Here is a 24,054-nt window from a genome sequence, read left to right as displayed (position 1 = left end):
CCTACCACACGGTGGCGTAACAGACTCTCAAACTGAGCAACATAGCAGAGGACGGTTTGTTTCCAAATATTTATTCTCGTTTGTTTTTCCAATTGTTCTTCATTCAATAGATAGTTTACACAGTTTGTACAATAACCAATATTCATTCAAGCAGAATTTTACATTATGAACAGCAGACCTGTACAGTTACACCTTGGCCACAGAGAGCTTTCTTTTCCAGTCTCCAGACTAAGACTCAAGCAGTTTCTCAAAACCACAAACAAACAAATCTCAAGCAATAAAAAACAAAACAAAATATGGATGTTAAAGATCCGATATCACTGCCTGTGTATCTTTGTCAACAAAAATATCAGGGTAAGAAAAATGAGCGACAATCTCTTCACTTTGGCCACAAAATAAATTTAGTTATTTCTTAAACTGTAAATCTGCAAATTTATATCAAACCGATATAATTAACATGATTTTCACTTAGTGTAAACTTTACATAGTTCCTGAACAGATTCACTGGATTTCTAAACGCTCCTTAGAGCAGCTGCAGGAAAGAGACTGTGTCCGGTTCCAGTTGAGCGATTCTGTGTTTGACTGTTAAATAATCCAGAGGCCACAAGAAGAGAGATTTCTCACTGGATTGAAAATAAGAAAAACCAGACGCAGTGAATCCAACTGTTAAGATCCAGCTGTTGGTTTTTAATGCACTTCAAAATAAGAGCACATCTGGACTCTCGGGGATCTAAAGTGAATTCATAAATATGATCGTTTGCAGAGATGTTTCTCAAAAGGCTTCACTTCAATGCAACAGGAGCAATAAATGACACCGAGGGAGAAAAATTCAAAATTTCCTTCATATTATTCAAAAAAATATACAGCATGTTCCATTCAGGCACTTCATCCTTCAAATACAGCACTGAGTTGATTTCTAAAAACATTTCATCATTTAAAAAAAGAAAGAAAAGTCATGAATAGTATAAAATTACTTTTCCAGTTTTACTTTCAACCCCCGTAAAAACAAACCCCGCTGCAGATGTGCCGACGCGCATCTACTTTCCAACATACCCGTCTTTATTTCAGCAGGTGGTTTGTAACAGGGGGGAACAGATGTTTCACACAGATGAGGAGGAGGAGGGGGGGCGGGGGGATACGTGTTACTGCATCTTTGAACCGTCGGCTCCGAAATCAAACCCTGATCAGAAAGTGTTCACCTCATCGACACAGAAACGTCCTTCACGATCAGAATCAACAGCAACGGCAAAACAAGACATTTCCAAAAGTGTCTCTCAAACAAAATTAAATCAACCGTTCTCAATACACACCTATGATAAAGATCAGTTTTTTAATGCAGCTTAAACATTGGTTCATTATGTACAGCGACGTACTACAAAAGTGCTGGGGCTTTATTAAGAAATAAGGTTCGTAAAAAATTATATAATACTGTTTAGAGGCAGGTTTTTCGCTCTTCATGCTCCTTCATGTTGCATGGCGTCTGTTTTTCGCTTTTGTATAACCACACATCAATACTTCAGCCCTGCCCAGTTTAACACTCGGCCCAAACAGGCTCCACCACACGGCTGCTACATTAAAGCAGGTTTCTACAGCTACTTCATCGTCACTGTGCAGTTTGGCATAAACCTGGAACAACGTCCACCCTGAAATCGTCTCTTGATGGCAGTGCACGCTGACGGGGGGGCCGGACAGGCTCCCTGGCAGCGCTCAGATCAGCCGGGAGTTGCGCAGGTACTGGATGAGGACCTTGTAGATGAAGTTGTACTGAGACAGAGTCTGAACCATCATCATCCTCTGAGTGCGCAGCTTCCACAAGACCTCCGGGACGTTCAGCGGCTGAAACAGACAAGATGCAGAATGTGTGTGAGAGAGAGAGCATTGATCTGAAAACACTGAGGGCAGGGAAAACGAGAAAAGAAAAGCGAGACGTGGTGTCATTCAAAGTGAGACGTGGTGTCATTCAAAGTGAGGACGTTACCTCGTTGTGCTCCAGACAGGCGATCATGATCTCAGACAGGACGACCACTCCAGTGCGTCCCACTCCGGCGCTGCAGTGGACCAGTACAGGTAGGTTTGTGTTCTTTGGGTCACTGATGCTGTTGGTGTGTCTCCTCACAGACTGGATCTCCTCCAGGTACGCTGGGAAAACACGAGAAGGTTCACGTTAGACTTATTAAAGCCTCATCAACCGGACCTGTTTGTTCACCTGTTTCTACATATTTCAGATTTTTCCATAAAGGTCAAAATCCTGGCATCACCCCCCAAATAACATCCGCTGGGTTTTTCCGTGGCCTGTACCCCCCCCCCCTTATACCAAGTTGAGAAAACTTGGTATAAGGTATAAAAGCTGCTTCCAAGAATGCTCTGGACATGTTCTTGTTGTTGTGAAAGCCTCTGACCACGTCCATCTCATTCTTTATATGTGAAACGTGATAATTTAATTTCTGAAGCCTCAGTGACACATAGGGAATCAACTGTTGCAGTAAATGCAGTCGTAACACAGGACTTGATCCAGAAAGTTTTACTCACTGAGGAAACCTTTGAAGTCCTCAGGGCAGCCGTGATCAGGCCAGTCTGTGTACTGCAGGTGCCAGACCGTCCTCTCCTGGCCCGTCAGGAGGTGTTTGATCTTCAGCCCCGTGGTGGCGTAGCAGCCGGACTCGGTGCGGAAGCGGGTGGTGATCTTGAAGCGCCCGTACGTCACCGTGTTGTGGCGCGTTCCCAGCCGAGGCCAGTACCGGAAGCTCTTTTCTCGGCCGCTCTCCTGCAGGGGGAGGGTGACAGAGGAGGGTCAGTCCAGGCCAGGATGAGAACTGAAATATGTGGAGCTGTAAATATGAAGCGTAACACACCTCCTCCGCAGTGACCATCCCGATGATGGAGACGCCCTGCTCCCACACCATCTGCCAGAAGTCCTGACACGTGTTGGACATGGGACCCTGCGACGCGATGTAGCTCCATTCCTGTCCAGCGACCGTGATCTAATGAGACACAACACCAGTGTGTTTAAAGATGGACCTCATCAGTAATAAGAGCAGAGAATGGAAATCATTCAGAACCATTCTGAACAAATTACTATTTTACTGAGAAGTCGTGACAGAAACGACGTCATGGAATAAAACATACATTTAGTCTTTACTCTGAATTTGTAAAATGATGTGAAACGTTTTTAAATCAGCCTGTGTAGAGCCTGATTGAGATTAAAAACCTGTACATGTCGTGTTGCAACTTACTCTGATGTGTGAGGCATTGATGTATCCCGTGTTGTTCTCTTTAGTGGGAACCAGCTCCACCCGGTTGCTGTCGTAAGGCAGGACGTCCTGGAAGCGGTTCTTGTCTCCGCTCTCGGGCAGCTGGGCGACGGTGTATTCTCCTCCCGGACGCTTTGGGATTTTCTCGTATTCCTTCAACAGCTCGCCCATGTCCATGTGCTGCTCCAGCAATTTACACTGATACACAAACAAGAAAAGTAAAAAATGTAAATACATCGCTGTCGTAAATGATACAATCCTGATACAGGAACAGCTTTCGTTAGTTTAATAAATACGTGTTATGTTTTAAGATGTCTGGTAAGATTCCATAATCTTTGAATCATAACTAGTTCGGAGTCTGATACACGAGCAGCAGCTCATTTACTTTCTGTTACTGTAAAATCTACAGCTGTTGGACGACATAGTTTCCTGTGAGCTGTCGTCATTACATTAATCGGCTCCTTGACAAACGAGATGTTTTAATATCATCTTAGTTCCGATGACGTGTGATCTGCAGTGGGGGAAGTTGTTCCACATGTAAATCAACAGGAGAACTCATACAATAATTTACCATGTAAGCCACTGCCATGTGTAGAAGTAGGGAACTGGGAGTTAGCAATAAACTACGTGTGTTGTCGAAAATACTTGCATGTGTGAGACATCTCGGAATGAGACGTGTTCTCATTTGCTTTTACTTAGTCTTGACCTCATTAGCTAAAGAGGTCATTTAGTGAAGTGTCAGGAATTTATGTCCACACGGTCAGGATCAATAATGTTGAGCAGCTGAGTCGGATGTGTCATAACACGGCAGCAGCTACCAGGTGTTACCAACACCCACTAAACAAGCAGCTCCCGGTCATTAGCTTTTTACAATGAATAATAAAACTCATATGATCTCATTGGTGTTCAATGTATAAACTCAACATTACAATTGTTATTGATTTAAAAAGCTGCATCTTTTTAGAGCAAATCAGTGTCAACATGGAAGCTCGGCCCTACCCTCTCGTCGTTGGAGGCTCGTTCTGGGTCGTCCTTGATCTCGTCAAACATCGGCTGCCTGGACACCGACAGGCCGTTGAGCTTCGCCACCTTCAGGGGGCCCATCTTCTTCACCTCTGACCTCCCTCCTTTCTTCATGCCCTGGCGTAGCAACAGCGTGGAGAGACAGAGAAAAGGTGAAGATCAATGTGTGTAAATGTCACACAGAGAGAGAGAGAGAGAGAGAGAGCGGTATCAGGTAGAAAAGGGGAGTGACAGCACAGCTTTCGAGCAGAATGTCACCGATCCAGTTTGCAGAGGTAGTCCAGCGACATTCTTTCTATGTGTCAAAGTGAGTCTGTTTACGTCAGTCGACGCCAGCCAATGAGATGACTCCAAATGCTTTTCTACAAGCATACTCTTGTTATTTTGATATAAGGCACAGACATCATGTGACTGAGACAAACTGAATTAGAAATAGCTTATAATGATCAGGTTTGGCCAAATTCATCACTATAAGCGGTTGATTACTTTAAAAGAATTGAGTAGCTTCTTTGTCATAGTCCCAGAACTTCTCTCTCTCACACACACACACACACACACACACACACACACACACACACACACACACACACACACACACACACACACACACACACACACACACACACACACACACACACACACACACACACACACACACACACACACACACACACACACACACACAGTTTGTGAGAAAAACGTTAAAATAAAAATACAGTATTGTATAGTTTAATAAAAAGACTCACTGCAGGGGGTAAACCTTCCACAGTTTTCTTCCCAGGAGGCCCATCAGACACAGGCCTCTTCTTGAAGTCTGTTTTAGTCTTCTGCTTGGCCGGACCACTCAGGTCTCCCTCTGAGACTGAGGGCATAATCCTGGGCTGTCTTAATTCCGACAGCAGGTACAGAGGCTCGCTCTCCTGGATCAGAGGGTGAACCTTGTACGTCAAGGAGCTAGTTATGGAGGGGTCGAGGGAAGAGCCTATGGGATAGGCAGGAGGAGGCTCGATGGGAGTCTGTTGCTGAGTCGGCAGAGAGGAGAGAGATGTGAGGCTGTGATGCTGCTCTGGAACAATGGCTGCGATTGCGTCCTGAGAAAGTGGAGTGTGGCAGCCGCTTTCATCCTCAAACTCCTCTTCTTCGCCACTGCTGTGAACCAGCATGGTGGCATCTGAAAGGGACTTCTTGTGTCCATACTGCACGTCCTCTTTAATGTCACCCCTATCCTCTGTCTTCGTACGCTCTAAGAACACATTGAGCTGGGAGCCCTGAGAGCGACCGCCACGCAAGACTGGAGGGGGCGTAGCAGCTTCAGCTGCCGAGGAAGACACAGTCCGTTCTTTGACCCTCATCCCCTCCAGACTATGAGCCAGTCCAGCGATCTCAATGGAATTACGCTTCTGAGAGTTGTACGGCTGTCTGTGGGGGGGTCCGTAGTACAGAGGCTCCGACACCTCCTGCAGAGAGTGAGCAACAGGCAGACTGTCCTCCTGGAAAGTCTGGACTGAGTGGTGCACGCGCCTCGTGATGATGAGGTCTGGGTTGCTGCTGCTGACATACAGGTGACGCGACAGGTCAGGCGTGCTGTTGGCAGGCCGAGGGTGGGCGTATGGGTAGGGGGGAGGTGGTCGGTACACTTGTGTTCTCATGATGTTGGGAGCTGGATACTCCTGGGCTTGTTGTAACTGGACATTAGTGAGCTCTGGGACACTAACCGCCCCCACTACAGGCCTCCTCTCAGTAGGGTAGGGGTATGGAGAGGGGCTATGGAAGCTGGAGCCCAGATGGAAAGGGTAATGGTAGTGTTGGGCTGCTCCGCCATGCTCCCCCCTTATCTCTGGCTGACTGTATACTAGAGGGTCCGGTCTGCTGTAGGCGTAGGAGTTTCCAATGTTTAGGTTCCTCATTGAGTGGCTCTGACGATGCGCTTGAGACAAAACCATCCCTCCTCCCACTCCTCGGTTCTTCTGACGCATCACTGACTCGTAATCAGGGGTGGCACGGTAAGAAGGGGGGATGAGAGCGCTGTGGCGATGGGAGGGGACGTAGTCTGGCCTGGTGATATCGCTGGTGATGGAGGGATTGGAGGACATGGGTGAGGGTTGAAGGTAGTGTTGAGGATTGGTTAGAGAGCTGGTGCTGTGGGCGCTGTAGACGCTGCCGTTACGTAATCGCCCTCCACTGGTGTATTCCAGAGGAGGGCAGTCCAGGCTGGTCTGAGAGTGGTAGTAGTAACCATTCTGAGTGTTCATGTACAGGTTGTCTGTGAGAACAAGGACAGCCCCAGATGGGTACAGAATTATAATTAAATAACAATTATATTTGGTAAAACATAGAGGAAAAACACAAGTAACATTATGTAATGACTTAAATCTTCTTGGGCACTCGCTGGAAGTTTCTTTTTACAAAGTAATTACCTTGTGATGATGAGTAAGGCTCTGTGAAATGGCCATTGTAGTGCATTTGGGGAGGTGGCATCATGTAGGCCTGAGGCTTTGGCTGTAAATCAAAAAGAGAGGAATTCAAAAACTGTTCACATAATTGAAATACTGCTCTCTAAGGAAATACTAAAGTACTTTTAACATTGATCACAGGCTGCAATGCTTACAAAAGTTGTACACAAACATACATAATGTGAACGGAGTGTTTTGTGTGTACTTGAACATTACCAGAGAGATTCTAGTTGAGGATCTCCGTCGAACTGGGTTTACAACTGCGGGCTGCGTTTGGCTGTTGGGAAAACAAATGTGACAAAACAGAACATAACGATTACTGACACTTTTCCAATTTCTTACAGAGGAATATATATATTCTATATGTAGAATATTTATATAATTTATGGCTGTTTAACTTAACTTTGGGACGCACACACAAACAAACACACTAAGGTAAAACACAGTGTACAGGTCATCACATTTTAAACTCGTCACACATCACTTCCCAAATTCACCATGTAACATTATTGCTGCAGTGCAAAGGCAAACCCGCAGAACTGGAGATTAATCTGAATTTGAAAGTTAAATATTTGAGTGTTAAATGTGGTCACATTTCAGATGGTATGAACTGAGGTTTGATCACCTAAAAATCAGAGAAGATGAGGATTTGAAATGAAACACTTTAGGCTACACATTTTAAATATACATTTCTTTTACTTGGATAAAAAAAGTCACTATATGTTTCTGAGTTCAAAGGTCCATTCAGACACATAAAATCTGTTTGCTTTGGTTACTTTTATGAAGGGGAGTGACAAAGGGATGGGTGTTGGCACCTGCTAGATAGGCATAGTGTAGGCGGTGGCTGACTGTGTTGCTCACCCCTTATTAGAAGGCAGAGAGGGACGAGAGAGCATTGGAAAGCGAGGAAAAGATAGAGTGAGGAGGCACTTCTGGGAGCCCTCAGTGGGGAGGGGGTCACACTCCTCTCTGAAGAAGAGAGGAGGAGAGGAGGATAGAAGTGAAGTGAAGGCAACGCCAAAGAAAGAGGAGACACACGCATGAGACAACATGGAACAAAGAAACAGGAACTCGGCTAGACGTGTTAAAAAGAAGAGGGGGGAAAAAGGAAAACACTTACAGGCTACTCTTGTTAATCTTATAAAACTTGAGTCTGGCCAGACACATCCGGCAAACATATTTGGAGGTTTCCATGTCTTCCTACATGAAAAAAGAGAAACAGAAAATAATCAGATGGCAAGAGGATTAGTCCAGATGTGTTGTTTTAAAGTTCCTGCAGGTTTAAGACTTGTTAAGACCACAATGACATAAATTTAAAAGCATTGCTTTATGAAGGAACATCCCAGAACTGCTCACACTTCCTTAGAATTGAAGTAAGCTGAAGCAGCCGAGTACAGAACAGCCCTTGAAATGCCACATTAGTAAGGATCCTTACTCTTTGTTTGACCGGGCTGTTTGTAGGCTACTGGTTCCACATTGGTCTTGTTGCTAGTTTTATTAAAGCATGCTCATAACATTACAAACTGCATGCTGCCAAAACATTTCTCATTTTAAAGTGTGTTGGAAGTATTAAATGAATATTAACAGGAACCTAGCTGTATATATTAAAGACCTTGCACATGTGTTAACATATTTACATTTACTTTTCAAAGGCCTAAATTAGGGTTATATTTTATTTTTAAACTTTTTAAGACTCAACCTTAACCTTGTTTTTGCTGAATCAAGTTTACAGAAACCAGGTTCCCATTCAAGTGGTCTCAGACCTTTGGACCCCACTGTGCAAATAAAAGCATCTGTGTATTCCCTCTACTAATAGTATGTGACTTTATGACCTACTCATACGCAAACAACAAAAGTTACAGACACTAACACACACACACACACACAAACACACAGGTGCTTTGTGAAGACTCGCTGATGATAATCTCAACCACAAAGGCCATCTCCAAGTTGTGCTCAATCCAATAAGCGATTGCTATGTCCCCGGGGATGGGGCGAGAGAAGAAGGTGTAATGGCAGCAGAGACTTACGGTCTGGAACTGAACACTCTCCTCTCTGTTGGCGAGCTCCAGGGCAAAGAAGGACCTGTTGTGACTCATGTTGTTAATTTCATTCCACCTACGCAGCCAATTAAAACCCAGTGGCCAAGAGAGAGAGGGAGAGAAAAAAAAAATGACACATGATGTCATGGCGGTCCCAAAACCTCATGGCATTTGTGAAGAGACTGTCTGCTTTAACAATGCATAATGAAAACCCATACACATCCCAAAACCTCATGGCATTTTTTTAATGGACTGTCTGCTTTAACAATGACTAACATAAACCCATTTGCGAGTCACGCTGTCTGGGGCTTAAAAGGTATGCACATAGATACAGTTCAGCCTAGGCCAAGAATGTTCACTTCCTCACAGGACTGTCAAATAACGCCCCCACAAAAAATCCTTATCAGCTATGAGCGTCTACCCGACTCATTTCCTCTCAGGCCACGTTCAGGTCGAGAGAACTTTAAGAAACATGATGGGAGACAAGCTCTGCCAAGAATAGCTTGGTAGAGCTTTACCACTACACTGACAGAATCATCTGATTCAATGTAATTACTGCTGAGAGTCACGAGTTTGCAGACAAAGCTTTGATTCAATGCTTTCATTCCAAGAAGTGGCTCTTATAGGCTGACTGTTCGGCGGAAACTAACGTTCAAACAAAGGTTCTCTAACTTGTCTCTTACCTGAATAAAAGATGCGGCCTTCCGTTTTTGTGTTTGACAAAGATGCCGTCAAGGCAAGATCCAATGGTGACGTCTGTGCCTGTGCTGTCCTGTTTCGATAAGAAGACATGGACATTCACAGATGTTTGGGTGAAAGAATCTAAAGCAGTAGTCGCAATAATACACAGTGTTACACTTCTTTGAGGTCTGAGGCTATTGGGAAGATACAGGATGTTGTAAACCTACCTTGGCTTGATAGCTCTCCTGGCCATAGCCCTCCACTTGCTCCACCTCCTGCATGTACAACATCTCTGCCTCTGGTGACGACAAACCCCTGAAGGGACAAAAATTGCAACAAAAGACATGAAAAAACAAACACTGAACATGTATAAAATACAAAGACATGGACCCGGTTAGGGTTAGGGTTACGTAACCCTAAGACAGTGTGTAAAATTAAATCACAGGAGATCAAGTACTGTAAGTCCTGAGAGAAAAAAAAATTAATTTCACTGGATGAGCGGCTTTAACAGATTTCTTTCTCTCAGGACGATGCAAAAAAATTCATGTTTTCCAGTGTAATATGTGAAACTATCTGTTGATGAAAACATGGAACAGACAGGCTGATGCTTTTAAAAACCTGCTCACCTGAAGGACTGGTAAAGCAGAGCCACTTTCTGAGTGGCTTCTTCCAGCACTCGCTCATCCTGAATCCAGTCCTGCAGAGACAGGATTGATATGATGTTGGTATTAAACTAGATGAACAGAACAAGTCTGAAAGATTTCTTGTGTTGAACGTGCAACAGAAAGAACTCACAATGGGGAATAGCACAAACTTCTGGAGGAACTCCTGGGAGTCATATCGATTGAAGTCACCAAAGTCAGCTGTGATCGTAAAGAAATAAACACTAAGTGAGTTAATCCAACAACAGACCTCACATTGAACAAGTACAAGAAGTAAAACTTCTGGGCATAATCCTGGACCGTAAATTATCATAGTCGAAACAGATTGATAAAGTTTTGAGCAAAATAAGGGAGGTTTGCTCGGTTGTAAGAAGAGTCTCAAAAGTGATGTCACAAAACATTATTAGACAAGTTCTAAAAGGTTTAGTTCTGTCACAGCTTGATTAATGTTCCATGATCTGTTCCAGTGCCTCAAAGAAACAGATTCAAAAATTATAAGTAGCACAAAAGAAAGCGGCAATTGTTCTCTACAGTGTTCTTATAGAACTAATGGAATGGAAATGAAAGAAAGAAAGAAACATGACACTGCCTCTTGAATAAATCCCATTGCATGTCCATTTCTCCATTTAGTACAAGTCAAAATAGACAGTCGGGACATTCAGGAATTACAGAAGGGTGTCATGCCTTTAGAAAAGCTGCAGTGTGTGATGACCAGATGAACTAATTTTAGGAGAGGAGCGGCCCGTTTGTTATTGAGGGGAATTGCTTCAGTGTCTGACAACGTAGAGATTCAAAACTGTCCCAGCTCCAGGCTGCCTGCTGGCAAACACTCACAACTATCTTGGGTATCCCAGGCATCAGCCATGCTCACTAGTTACAACTGTCCTTCACTCCAAAATATCCCAGGCAGGGACAGAAAATAGGAACTACACAACTTTATTTACGGCACAATATCACACACACATACACAAGTTTGCAAGACAACTTAGGCAATCACTAAATCCTAAGAGCATGTGCAAGAAGATTCATGGGGCTGTTTTTATGAGGCACATACAGCAGGTTGGTCATTTCAACATGGCTGCAACAGTAAGTGATCTGAGCAGCTCTGCTATGCAAACACCCAGGGCAGTAAACTGCAGCGCCTGATATAACTTTGCCAGCAGGGTTTGAGATTCTTCTGGATAGGCAAGAGTGGGAGGATGAGTCAGGGCTGAAGCTCATACAAGGGATGTTCACACACACTCTCTCAAACACACTTTTACACACACATACACACACACACGCACGCACGCACGCAGTCACATTACCTTGCACTGCCAGGCTTGCCAAACGTACAGCTTGTTCGAGCGAGCATTGGATCCTGCCCTCCAGAACATCCTTCTTCAGCTGTAGGTAATACTGATATCTGTAGGGAAAGAGAGAGGCAGTTGAGTGGGGAAGAAACACTCAGCAAACATCAAAACATTATAACTTTATCAGGTATGCTGAAACTGTAAAAAAATTGTCAAAACAGTAGTATTAAAATACCTTATAATATATAGAATTTAAAGCTTGGCACTAGAAATGGATGAGGAGAGAAGCTGCAATGATGCACTGCTATCTGGTTCTTTGGGAGCCACTGTGCATCTAGTTGCTTTAGTCACCAGCTTGAACAGAGCTGATTTACAGAAATATAAAAGGCCTGATGTTGCTGCACAAAACTTACATACTCAAATTCATAACTTTTGACAGATGTTCTTCGAGATTCTTTAACTAAGCTAATGTTAGTAGTGGCTTAGAGATTACGCCTGTGTCACTGGTGGAGCGTCACCTTGTGATCTCCTGTTGCAGCTGGGTGATGCTGGGTATGTAAAACACGACTCCAAAGTAAACGGTGGGCTCCAGCCCGTACTTGTCCAGCTGCTTTTTCAGTGGCTTCTCCAAGTCAATCCATCTCTGCAGGTTTTGCTTGTTGAAGTACCACAGACTGAAGTAGGTTATCTATGAAACAAAGAAAGAAAGCAAACACATTACACCATAACCACACTGTGATCAAGGAAACTCTAGGTAGAGCTGGCAGAAAATATAACGTTTAGTAAATTTCATTTTACTCATCATAATGCATGCTAACCCAAAATTATATTACATATTAAACTTAAACAAATATTATGAGACATGTGCCTTGTTCCATTTTATGCACTTATTTTAAGTGCACATCTGCTTGTTTTCTCTAAATCGTACAATAATTCAGACCTCAAACTTTTCCAGACTAGGCTGTTGGGACTCAGTCTTGTGACTGTCTGAACATCTCAAAATGAACACTGGTAGGGAAAGAAACCCCTGTGGGCTTAGACAATTTAGCTGAAAGAGATCTTTTGTGATTTGCAGCATGCTCAAACAAAAAACTAGAAAACTGCATGTCAACATAACTGTTGGCAAGTAGATACAACAGATAGCATCAGTACGCGACTGTGGGTAAACATATTGTGTAGACATTACCCAAGTAAAATATTAATGTGAAAAGTTAATGACCCGGAGACATTTATGACAGAGATAAGAACATCTTATTTCTTTGAATGGAAGTTGCCTACAAACTGGTATTAATTGTGGTCCTCATTAGGATTTACAAACATCACACTGAGGCTGAAATAACCAATATGAATACACACAAGCGTGTAATAAACCAGTGCAACAGTCAATTTGGTTGCGTTGTCATTGAAAGCAAGTTTCTACCACTCATCACTTGTATATTCAGGAGGTTCTACAACTGGGTACGAAAGGGCTACACTTACATTTGTTTCAGTTCATCATGACTAACTGGTGCCACTGTGATCAAGTGACCACGGTGTCCTGACTCATAACTATGTGAGAATCTTTATTTCTGTTTAAACAATCATTTCAAAAGCAAAAGTAAGATTAAGATGCATTTATTTGTCCCAAACACATGCACAGTCATGCAAAGGCACACTCATGCAGGTAGGGAAATTTAATCTCTGCTTTTGACCCATCTTGTGCAGTACACACAGAGCAGTGAGCAGCCGCGTACAGGCGCTCAGGGAGCAGATGTTGGGGGAGTAAGGTGCCTTGCTCAGGGGCACTAGACAGGGTAGGGAGACTCTTGGATTTTTGGACTGATCAATCCAGGTTCGTCTTTTGTTGTCTCTCCGTGGAGTCGAACCAGAGACGAACCAGAGACCTTCTCTGCCCATAGTCCAAGTTTCTGCCACTAGACCACTAAGTAGCATGTTTGCCAATCTGTGTGATGAGTTAGATACATACATGTTATAAAGTAAATGCTAAACTTTGTCACCCACATATTCCACAATGTGAGTAAACAATGAGAAACTGGTTATCTTGGTTTCTGTTGGTCCAGGTAAGAATGTGTCACGAAGGCAAAAGAAAAACAACCTCCAAAGCACTTTCTTGCTACTGGGAAATGTGATAAAAATCTAAAACGGGGAACAATCAGCACTTGTATTTGCAGAAGGCACATACATACATACCTCTCTTAACTCGAGTCTCTGGGCAACTGCCTCCAAACATTCCTGCCCGGTGCTCTCCACCGAAAGTGTAAACTCAACAAACTCTCCATTGAGCTGCTGGATCCGAGTGACAAGACAGCTCTTGCTTGACACCGTATACCTCCTGGTCCTTTTGAGTTTTAGGCCAAATGGCAAGGGCATGTTTCACACTACCCCCCGGGGAGGGGAGGGGAGGGGGGGTCTTCACTTGGTCCAGGAGAGATTATCCTCCTCTCTGTCCTCTCGAGACTTGTGTGAATGTGGCCAGGTTCATCATTGACAGACGGGTCTGTTGGGGGGAAAGACAATAAACGTCTCAAAACTGCCACATTGAACCAAGACAGGCGAGCATGCAGTCATGGAGGAGGTGATGCAAGACGTGGGAGAATCACAACAATCACAGACATCACTGACACACACACACAGCATTTAGTAAACAAACCAGGTCCTGTCACTGAATCAGAAAGGGATCCCCCTGAATACTGCATTTCGAGTTACCAGACTGATTTCATCATATTACAATCACACTCACTTTGAAACACATTTTTTAAAACAAATCTATTGACTTCTGAGTAACTTCTAGTATCCAACCTGAGCCAGCCATTTTTATCCATCCCCCAAAAAGGTTGTGGTTAAAACAAACCCTCTTTCCAGGGAATAGCCGGATCCAAACAGCAACCTGTTTGAATACGCAGCAGGCAAATCCCTGCCCGTGCATCCACCATATTAATATCACTCTCTAGCCGGGAACCACGTCCCCTTGCTTCCATGCCACGTCCACAGACTTTCGTACCAAATGTTAAACACTCACCTTACAACTTTTTACCTTTAGCAAAACTATTAACCATAACTTAAATTAGCTTGGGCGCTAGCGAGCTAACTTACGTTCCAGCGAGTAGACGACACCCGGGGGGGGGGGAAGCTGACGTCGCCGGTAAATATTTTGGACAAGACAACAAAAAAATCGTCCCAGTTCCCGGATGTTAACCAGCAGTCCAGCTGGGGGTGGGAGTGGGGGGTTCAGTCCTTTAAGTTTCCGCCATTAAGTTCAATAAACGTCCACTTTGAAACACGGAGCAGAGCGGAGAGGCGGCTGGCTCGGCTGCGGTTAGTCTCTGGATCACAACGGACGGTGCAGCCCCACGCCTCCCGCTGCCGCTCCGACGCTCCACTCAAGTCCCCGGCGTGCTGCGCTTCCTGGGATTGGAAGAGCAACAAGTGGATTCCGTCTACATCCGCGGGCTCTATAGTTTTACCTCTCGCGCTCCAAGCAGCTGGTTTTAACACCGAAATTAACCAAGTATAATATCAAAGTTACCATGTATTAATACTGGTTATTTTATTATCAGTATTTACTGGAGAGGACGCTTAAATCTTCATTATAGTGTCCCCGTGGCGGATGAATCCGCGCGGCGAGTCATGACATCAGACAGCTGGAATGCCGCTCAGTGTGAACGGGACAGCTGCTGCCCGCTGATCTGTCTGTTTACATTTTACACCGACTGACAGCTGGAACGGCGTTATTTTATACTTATTCACAAGTTTCCCTTCGTATCTCGTTTGCAAAGTGTCCCCACATGTAATCCTCAAATGTGGTACTAACCTTTGTGTGTGTGTAAAGTTGTAGGTTGTGTTATTACCCGTTTGTAAAGTCGTTTTTTTTTTTAATAATCAAATGCAAGCATATAGGAATCAGACCAATAGAACATTTATTGCAACTGTAAAGACACTTTCTGGTGACAGTCTGCTACATGTCAGAGGTCAAGTGAAACCATGCTGGAATACAATTAGAAGTTTATTCATGGTCAGAATGAAGCTGCAACATGCTGAAGACGTAAAGGTTCAGTGTGTAGAATTTAGTGACATCTAGTGGTGAATTTGCAAGTTGCAGCTGACAAAAAACCTGCATCCTTCCCTTCCAAACATGGAAGATAACCTTTGGTAGCCTTAAGTTGTTTTAAAAACTCAAAAAGTCTTTAGTTTGTCCCGGTTGGGCTACCATAAAAAAGATGGCGGCCTCCGTAAAGAGGACCCGCTCCCAATGTAAATAATACATTTTTAAATATATGGTGCCCATTGTAAGGTAACAAAAATGACAATTGTACAGTTTAGATAAAAAGTAGTAGTTAAAACAACACACAGATTATTTTAACAAAATTTCTGCCTATAGATCCCTTTCACCTAATTCTTACACACTGGATCTTTAAAACTGCAAATCACTCAAACTAAAGGATGCCACGAATTCATCCAGTTAATTCCACACATCTGATGTCAGTGTAGTGCTACAGGCTATCACACATCACGCTAGTTTCACGCAGCAATAATTTATAAAATGTTTACAGCATTACTTTGAAAATGAAATGGCTCTCTATCCCAAATTAGATAATAACGGTGATGATTTTATTGCAGAACTCTTGTTGTCTTACTTAAATATTTCAGAAAAGCAGACAAACTAAATACATAGCCTCTTTGCCTGGGCTTTGAAAACTCAACCAGTGTAAAAATCGCATGTACAAAACTATTCTCTCAGGAAAATTAAATATTACGTTTATCTCATCTGGTAACAAAAACATTAAAGAACTTTCAATCCCTGAACAAAGCAAAAACTCAGAACTCATCATCGCTGACAGAAGCTACCGTATTTTCGTGCTGCTCATTGGCAGCGTCAGGGTCATGAGAGTTTGTGTTGCTGGACACATGGAGTGACTCGGACAGACGTTTTCCAAGATCTTCGAGCTCTTTCGATTGTCCATCATCGTGACTGACCTCAACTTGGTCTTGATGCAATTCTTCATCACTGGTTTTCTCATTGTTTTCATTGCTAACTTCTTCATTTGTTGCAGTCGTGTCGGGTTGATTGTGTTGGACGTCCTCTTCACTGACACCTGAAACATTCTCAGAGCCAGTGCACTTTTCCTCATCCTCCTCCTCCTTGTCCGTTTCATTTGTTTTTGTTGGTGTAGCAGTCCTCTCAGGACAACGTAAAGTTGCAGGCACCCATAAGGCATTAGTGTAATCGAGTGAATCACTGATTTTGATCAGTGATGCATAGGGGAGCCCGTCGCTGTCTTTGGTCTTCACTTGTGTCCTCCCTGATTCCAGATATGGCAGGAGTGAGTCGAGCAGACCATTCTCCTTCTTTTCGAGCTCTGCAGTGGAGGTGGATGTGGTGGCTGGCTCTTCAAAGTCTTTACGCAGTATAACCAGAAGGTGGCGCATTTTACCCTAAAACAAACAATACATTCAGAGACATGAGAAGAAATTCTAGAGCCCTCATTCCCTCCCCCCCAAGATCTGCTAACCATATTTGAAATCCTGCCTAAGTTCGATACTCACCACATCAAGCTGATGGCGATTCATTTCAATATGATGCATTGTCACCCGATCTAGGACCCTGGCAGAGGACATAGACACTTACACCACAGTAATGACTCAGGAGGTTGTGTTAAGCACAAGCCAGGATTTAATTTACTCAGTTTTGTGGCAACAGACCTGTCGGAGATATGCCCCCTGGACAAGATGTCCTCTGTTACAGCAGAAATAAACTCGAGGTACATTAGTTCTTCTTCTCTGTTGAAGAAAACATTTGAATAATTATTACATAGAGAATAAAACATTAATCATTAATAACATTATTATAAAACAGAGAACTTACTCTGCAGCTACTTTCTTCATCATTGGAGATTTCACGCACTCCTCTGAGAACCTAGAAGATGAGTGTTACGTTCTTTAGAAACTTTATGCAGGAAACACACAAGGCACAACATTACGGATTAAACACAACATAGTATTTCAACTGCAAAATTTTACCTGGATGAGGAGTTGAATAAATAACGCTCTCTGCTCTTGTTTAGTTGACTCTGTTGTCTTGATTCTGATAGGTATGTGCCATTGAACTCATCCTCAGACCACTCATGGTCTGTAGTAAATCCCTGTAAAGCAAAAAGGAACGAGAAATGAGAAGTCCATATTGTCGAGCTTTTCACTTGATCAAATGCTTATTTGGACTTGTGTGGAAATGTGACTGTACTTTACATTCAGCTTAATATTTACCACTACTGCTGATGTTGAGCATATACAAATGTATATGAATATTCACATCTAATGCTTAAAATTACCTGAGATGGCTCATCAAAGTCCTGAGTGTATTCCTTGGTTTTTGTGCTGCATAGAAGACACAGAAGTGAAGACATTTCAAGACACACATGCTACATATGGTGGATGCTTTATTTCTATCTATTATCATTTGAGACCCACTGAAAGGTTTGTTGAATACCTTCTGTGATTCGTCTCCTGTCGCACCGACTTGGAGCTGGTGCTTTCCTGAGTGATTTTCCTTCGTGGTGCTCTGTAGTAGCGATATTTTTCCAGGTATGAACTCTTCTCTGACTTCAGGGTCCTGGGGGTGAAAGGTTTTTCCTGGGTAAAGTGCTGTGAGTGTTTCAGGAGTATATCTCCACTGTATGTCTTCTGTATAGGGTCCTGGAAAGTCTGGTAGCAACTCGGACCTCCTGAGGCGGCCAGTGAACATGCCGAGTTCTTTCTGTGCAAAGCCGACTCCGGGCTGCGGAACTTAAACCCTGATGCTGGGCGAGCGTGATGAGAAAGGTCCTGTTTACTTGATCGATAAACAATCTCCTTGGGATGAAAGGAGGTGTTGAGCCTCGGACTGGAGACCATGGAACTCCTCGAGCAAAGGTACTGGTTGTCATCATACTGCACGGATAATGTACTCTAAAAATCAATAAGGCAGATATAGTACGTACTGAAAAAGTTTGAATGACAAATAAAGTTGACATTATAATTACATTAAACAATGAGAAAACACAACCTTGAGTGTGTCTTGATGTCTCACCTGGGACAAGGAGGAGGCTCTGCTATTCCTCTGTGAGAGGGAATGGGCTGACTGAGGACGGCCCCCTTTCCTCAAGCGATCCTGCCTGATCTGGTCGTTGTCTGTAAACAGGTATGACATGAATAAGTACAGAGAAGAGTTTACTCAGCACTGTCTTACTATCACTGGCAGCTAATCAAGTCTTTTACAAGTTCATGGGTGTTATAATCCAACACTGTAAATACATGCACTGATACTCAGTACACCCCCTGAGTTATTAAAATGAAAAATATCTACATTGGTCTCACATCCCCTTAATCTTCCTTCTGATTTACTTTCCAGGAATGACTCTGCATAACCCCACGAGAACTAGCAAGGACTTTCTGCAATTAACTGTGAGGTATGTGAGGGTCAGTAGAGCAAGTATGCTAGTGCAGTAACAACAACAGAGCGTGACTGCAGCCATTAGAGCTGAGGATAGGTTGCATCCTGTACTCAAATGTGATGACTGGCTGCATTATGTTATTGCTTATTGAGGCTTCTGTCAGCGCAACCTGCTCCAAGATGAACCTCTTCTCGAGCTACTGCACAATCAATGGCAAAGCATTTAAACCAACACCTGTGCAACCGTTCACCATTGTGTTAAGGCTAAAATGAGAACTATTATACCTCAATTACAGACCAGATATTTAAATCAGATGAAAAAAGCGTTTGGAACTGAATTAAACAATAAGCATTTCATTCTTGTGTACTTACATTTTACACTTAATGTTATGCTTTTGGGAACTGAAACATCAACGGCAGCTGTGGAACAAGAATGAAAAAAAAATCAGAATGTAAGATTACAATGTTATTTTACAATTCCAACAATAGATTACTATGTTTGTTGTGCAACAGAGATGCATGTTTCAACCACCTCAGGATATATACATGTGCATGAAGGAGCTGAATTTGTTTGGTTCACTGAATGTCACTATAAGAAACTTAGTGTAGTTCTGCCTCACCTTTAGCTGAGTAAACCTTTTTGTAATGAGACACCATGTGGTCTCTGACGATGGACTGTGTCGTCTTGCTGGAGGAGCGCTGGCAAAAGGCTAAAAGCACAAAAGAGAGAGAGGACAACAAACAATAGACTCTTAAATTAGAGGTCTCATCTTACTCACTTTTACTTCTCATGGTAATATCAGCTGATGTGAATACTTACGGCTACTTTTCACACTCTGCCCTCTCGCACCAGGGCGGCTCCCCAGGCCAGATGACACACTCCCTAAAATAAAAAGAGAGGATTATGGACATGTTGACACGTGAAGATTGACAGTTTATCAATGAAGGATTAATCAAAATAACAAAGTATTAATCATTTAATAAGCTAAGATAATTATAATATCCAATATTTCTGAATACTATGTCATCATGGTCAGAAAAAGTTAAAAACTCTGCTGAGCAGCTCGAGTGATGGGAATGTTACATTATTTAAAAATAGTAAAAAATTTGAATACAAGAGATTTTTTTACTAATATTGTTACATTAATACTGCATTGCATAAAAGGGGAATATATATTATTTAAATTATGCTTATACATTCCTGTTGTATCTCCAATATGTTGTTATGTATTATTATTAGTAGTAGTATTTCAAAGAATAAATGAATTATTTTCGAAAAATTCTCAGCTTTAGTTTTGTCAGTGTTACCTTTATTTAGGTTTGTCCGGATGTTGGTGTAGTTACACTGATAAAGAGTAAGACGCCTCTATAAGCGCTAATAACATGAAACAATTAAGTGTTATTTTGATATAAACTAACATTAGCAGTAAGCTGGAGCCTCGTATTGAGTTTAGAGAACAAGCAGTTTAAGTAAAGAGTTGATCCTTGTCTGGTCCAGACAACCAGAGGACACATTAGTGACTCAGTCAGTGGGACTTTATCTTCACTTTGCTGCCGAAGCACCATCAGGATCTGCTTCCATCTGCTGATGAATTAGCCTGTTAGCTGGCTAATGCTAACAGCGTTCACCAACCTGTTCTCGACTCCATGGCAAAGTTGCACTCAGCGAATCCCATTTTCCTCGGGAACATTCCGGGACAGAGACGGTTCCGCTCGTTCGCATCCACAAACAACAGTGTATTTAACCGTGAACATGTTTAACGCTGTGGTTGAATCATGTAGCGTTGTGCTAGCGAGCTAATACTGGCTCATTAGCAGATGAGGGCAGAAGGGGCAAGCTCAAATAGTGGCAGCGGTAGCTCGTAGAGCCACTTCCGGTGTCAACAGAAACTGCCATCGATGTGTCAAGGCAGCAGCCTTTGTTGCCACATTGTTTTGAGGCAGCTGTGTCTGTCTGAGAGCAGATAGGGCTGGTTGTGATTTATTCAGTGAGATATATACTAGTTTATGAAAGTGTATTGGATAGTTCAAGATTCAAGATTCAAGATTCAAGATTTTTATTGTCAAATGCACAACAATAACATTAAGCAGTCGATGGCAATGAAATGCTTGAGTCACAGGCTCTCTTCTAGCAATGCTCAAGTAATTACAATCCCAAAAAATAAAATAGAAATAGTATAAAATGGAATAAAATAGAATTGTTAGCTCTCTGGGGTTTGGATTCAAAATGAAACAAGAAAAGCTCAAGTTCCATATGCATGATCTTGGTGTCTATGGATGGGTAAGAACTCTGGGCCCGTGTAAACTGTGGTACACCAAAGGAAAAATGTACATTGTTATCTTTCCCTTTTAACTCTACATAAGATCATGAATAACTCCATTATAGCGTTGATGCACAGAGATGCCACTGCTCATGTACAACTGTATTGACTACAACTGTACCAAAGTAGAGGGAAATACCTCAAAGGAACAAAGTTTTTAGTAAATGTCGGGAACAGACACACTCTTCATTTATATTTATTTTCTCTAAGCTGAATAATTGTATTCTGTGTTTTTGCGTTACATTCTCCAAGGACTCTTAGTTAAATACACTAACACCCATACGAACATGTAAAATAGACGTACTGTTACTCCTTCAACTTCAAAATCCTTTGTATACAAATAAAAATAATTTTTTTAACAAAGTTTTATTCTCAAGTATGCAATATTTATATGTATTCAGTTTACTGACAATGACTCCATGGACAGCAATGTTGATACAGGCTTGCTTATCCTATTAAAATTATGTGAAATGTACTGATATTGAAGCAAACTATTATTTTGTACTTTCTCCACCAAGGTTACCAAGTACAACTTGAAAAATGTTAAAATTTTGCTTTTGATGACAGATAGTCATCAAAACACAGAAATGTGTAAATAGTCGCTTTTTATTTTGTTATGATTCTTATGATTAATGTTTCAGTTCAATGACCCAAAACAAAGACAAAGTACTAACAGCAATTAAGCGGAATCTGTACAAATATGACAAAGAAATCAAATATATCAACGAGCATGTTTCACAAAACAAGCGGAGAAATACAGATTTATTATTCTTGGTGCTCAGAACAGTAACACGCTGTTAAACATTCATAAACTACGTATAAATCTCAGGGGATAAGTCACAAACAGCTGTAGCTGCCCTCAAGTGGCAACTGCCTTCAAACAGGTGTCAGCAGTGACAGCTGCCTTTACAAATCAGTGGCAGTTTCCATTGCCACCGGAAGTGCCCGTACGAGCTGCCGCTGCCACGATTTTAACTCGATGTCTCTCGAAGGAAATGTTCCCGAGAGCTAATCCAGCAGGAAGTAGACCACTCCGCAACTTCTGGTTGTCCTGTTCTGTTTTTGCGTCCGGCTGTAATAGTTGCTCAAAGTGCAAATGTTCCGCTGCTGCAGAAAAGATGATAACATTCAACAACATATTTAATTAAAGGAATATTTGCAATCAACATTTATTTAAAAACAAGTATATTGTAGTGTAAACTCTTCTTCTTTCTCAGAGTCAGAGTTAGAATCTCTCAGTCTTTTCACAAGGGTTCGTCCAACATGTCCCTGAGAAACAATGTCTGAATTCAGTCTTTGCCCTCTTTTTTAATGGTTCCTGCTCAAGTCTACATTGATTATGAGAAGAGTGAATATGACAAAACATATCAAGACATGGGCAGAGATCAGGTCCATGGGAGATCATGTAGCGGCCATGCAGTCTTAAGAAGGCCGGCCAACTACTTATATTAATTTAAATATGGAATAAACTGAAAAAACATTAAAGTTTTACATTTTCTTTATTGTCCATTGTCTATTTCAACCTAACTCAGCAACTTGGTTTCACCTCCTGATGATTCTCTAAAGCCTCTATCTCCATCTTGGAATCGTGTGGTTCTCCACCATCTGGCAGAAGATGGAAACTATTTAGCCGTTGTCATCTTGTTGCAGCATGCAAACTGCAATCAGGCATGATCAGAAGAAACTACTCGTGGTTTTTATGTCATTTTAATCACAATTTTAAAGCTATTGATTTCATGGGAATGGTCTCAAACGTCAAACACTCTTGTAACCATGTCAACAAACAAATTAATTTTAATCTCGGCCACAATCTTTCCCCTTTTGTGCCTAAACCAACGGATCCCTGACGGCTCCACCAGCTTAGCCGCATATTTGTTGGTGACAAAAGTCTGGTTTACTGTTACATCAATGATAAAACCAAATCCCCCTCAAATTACACCTGGAAATAATTCATCGGGGGAGTAAAACGTTTCCTGTATCGACCTCTGTTCTAATGCTGTTGATTGCTCTTTTTACCCCCCGCCCCCCATGAGACAGTGGAGGAGATCATGACCAACATGATGGAGGAATTGGCCCTCAGGGGTAACGTGACTTGCCACTGACGTATGGTCTCTGACATTGCCGGTGTGTAAACACAGACACACACACAGACACACAGACACACACGCACACACACACGCACACTGCTTAAGGGTTATTCCAATGAAAGGAAATTGGATCCTGATTGCAGATTGATGTCAGTGTGGGTTAACCGGAGGTCTGATTTCTTTATTGAGCAGAGGTGACACGAGAAGATGGACAGAAAAGATTAGCAGTGAAGCCGAGAAGGGAGATACCAGCATTTATATAAGGCCCCCTCCTCACGATGTCACATTTCAAGATTAGGCTGTTTCTTATTATGATTCACCGTTTCCTTTCTTCACTGTGTGTGGTGTTTTCTGTTTTCTGACACATCAAAATGAGTCATCGGTGAGTCAGATACGGGTATCACTCAAATGCTCGGTTTGCACAACAGAGAGATTTACTGAAAAGACCAATTTTTCTGACTTCAAACTTGATTAAAACTTAAAACTAGATTTTTTTTCCTTTGGCTCAACTGAAATAGATCGGAAGCGAGACCAAAAGGTGAGAGGGGAAGGGTTTTCAAATCAAACACCTATACTTTGACAAATATGCTTTATCAAATGTGAACCACCTCCAACCAGCCTTCCGGTTAAACATACAAAGGTGCTAAGTGGTGTCACCCATGTCACAGTCCCCATGAATATTTCAGAGGCCGGCTGATGAGGAGCAGCTATAAAGAGAGGGATCTCCGTCCAGGAGACCCTCCAAACCCTCCACCTGCTGAAGACAAGAAACCGTCCTCCTCCTCCTCTTCTTCATCCAGCCTGTGTTTCAGCACC

At 42.5% G+C, this 24,054-nt stretch overlaps 2 protein-coding genes across 4 annotated transcripts; both read right to left on the bottom strand.

Moving 5' to 3' along the window:
* Positions 1 to 55: 55 nt before the first annotated feature.
* Positions 56 to 14,783, bottom strand: ptpn21 (protein tyrosine phosphatase non-receptor type 21). Of its 2 annotated transcripts, XM_053434050.1 has the most exons (20): positions 14,498 to 14,783; positions 13,595 to 13,901; positions 11,923 to 12,092; positions 11,420 to 11,517; positions 10,246 to 10,313; positions 10,077 to 10,147; positions 9,678 to 9,765; positions 9,453 to 9,541; positions 8,758 to 8,845; positions 7,848 to 7,927; positions 7,589 to 7,696; positions 6,944 to 7,004; positions 6,692 to 6,773; positions 5,021 to 6,537; positions 4,251 to 4,391; positions 3,234 to 3,449; positions 2,853 to 2,981; positions 2,530 to 2,764; positions 1,979 to 2,139; positions 56 to 1,836 (listed from the first exon to the last, which is right to left on the bottom strand). In XM_053434050.1, exons 2-20 carry the CDS (start codon positions 13,772 to 13,774, stop codon positions 1,708 to 1,710), a joined length of 3,711 nt encoding a protein of 1,236 aa, XP_053290025.1. In that variant the 5' UTR covers positions 13,775 to 13,901; positions 14,498 to 14,783; the 3' UTR covers positions 56 to 1,707. The 2 variants fall into 2 exon arrangements, with proteins under 2 accessions (XP_053290025.1, XP_053290026.1); XM_053434051.1 differs by lacking the exon at positions 7,589 to 7,696.
* A 515-nt stretch (positions 14,784 to 15,298) lies between these two features.
* spata7 (spermatogenesis associated 7) lies at positions 15,299 to 20,689 on the bottom strand. Of its 2 annotated transcripts, none has more exons than XM_053434247.1 (12): positions 20,464 to 20,689; positions 19,651 to 19,713; positions 19,451 to 19,540; positions 19,203 to 19,250; positions 18,468 to 18,568; positions 17,889 to 18,346; positions 17,731 to 17,776; positions 17,423 to 17,544; positions 17,268 to 17,318; positions 17,105 to 17,182; positions 16,949 to 17,006; positions 15,299 to 16,837 (listed from the first exon to the last, which is right to left on the bottom strand). In XM_053434247.1, the coding sequence occupies exons 1-12, from the start codon at positions 20,519 to 20,521 to the stop codon at positions 16,220 to 16,222; spliced, it is 1,791 nt and encodes a 596-aa protein (XP_053290222.1). In that variant the 5' UTR covers positions 20,522 to 20,689; the 3' UTR covers positions 15,299 to 16,219. The 2 variants fall into 2 exon arrangements, with proteins under 2 accessions (XP_053290222.1, XP_053290223.1); XM_053434248.1 differs by having other exon boundaries at positions 17,889 to 18,328.
* Positions 20,690 to 24,054: the final 3,365 nt, after the last annotated feature.

The sequence above is a fragment of the Pleuronectes platessa genome, chromosome 11, assembly GCF_947347685.1.
Source record: "Pleuronectes platessa chromosome 11, fPlePla1.1, whole genome shotgun sequence".
Taxonomy (NCBI): Eukaryota; Metazoa; Chordata; class Actinopteri; order Pleuronectiformes; family Pleuronectidae; genus Pleuronectes; species Pleuronectes platessa.
The sequence above is the reverse complement of the archived record's forward strand: the minus strand, read 5'-3'. Positions and strand labels throughout refer to the sequence as shown.

What these genes read in the sequence shown, in the direction of transcription:
- spata7 (XM_053434247.1), bottom strand. Translation starts at nt 20,521, where the DNA reads ATGTTCCCGAGGAAAATGGGATTCGCTGAGTGCAACTTTGCCATGGAG. An exon ending in AGGGGGCATATCTCCGACAG is followed by an intron (nt 17,007 to 17,104) that starts GTCTGTTGCCAC and finishes GTCCTCTGCCAG; the next exon opens with GGTCCTAGATCGGGTGACAA. An exon ending in ATCGCCATCAGCTTGATGTG is followed by an intron (nt 16,838 to 16,948) that starts GTGAGTATCGAA and finishes TGTTTGTTTTAG; the next exon opens with GGTAAAATGCGCCACCTTCT.
- ptpn21 (XM_053434050.1), bottom strand. Translation starts at nt 13,774, where the DNA reads ATGCCCTTGCCATTTGGCCTAAAACTCAAAAGGACCAGGAGGTATACG. An exon ending in CTGCAACAGGAGATCACAAG is followed by an intron (nt 11,518 to 11,922) that starts GTGACGCTCCAC and finishes CTTTCCCTACAG; the next exon opens with ATATCAGTATTACCTACAGC. An exon ending in AGGAGAGCTATCAAGCCAAG is followed by an intron (nt 9,542 to 9,677) that starts GTAGGTTTACAA and finishes TTATCGAAACAG; the next exon opens with GACAGCACAGGCACAGACGT.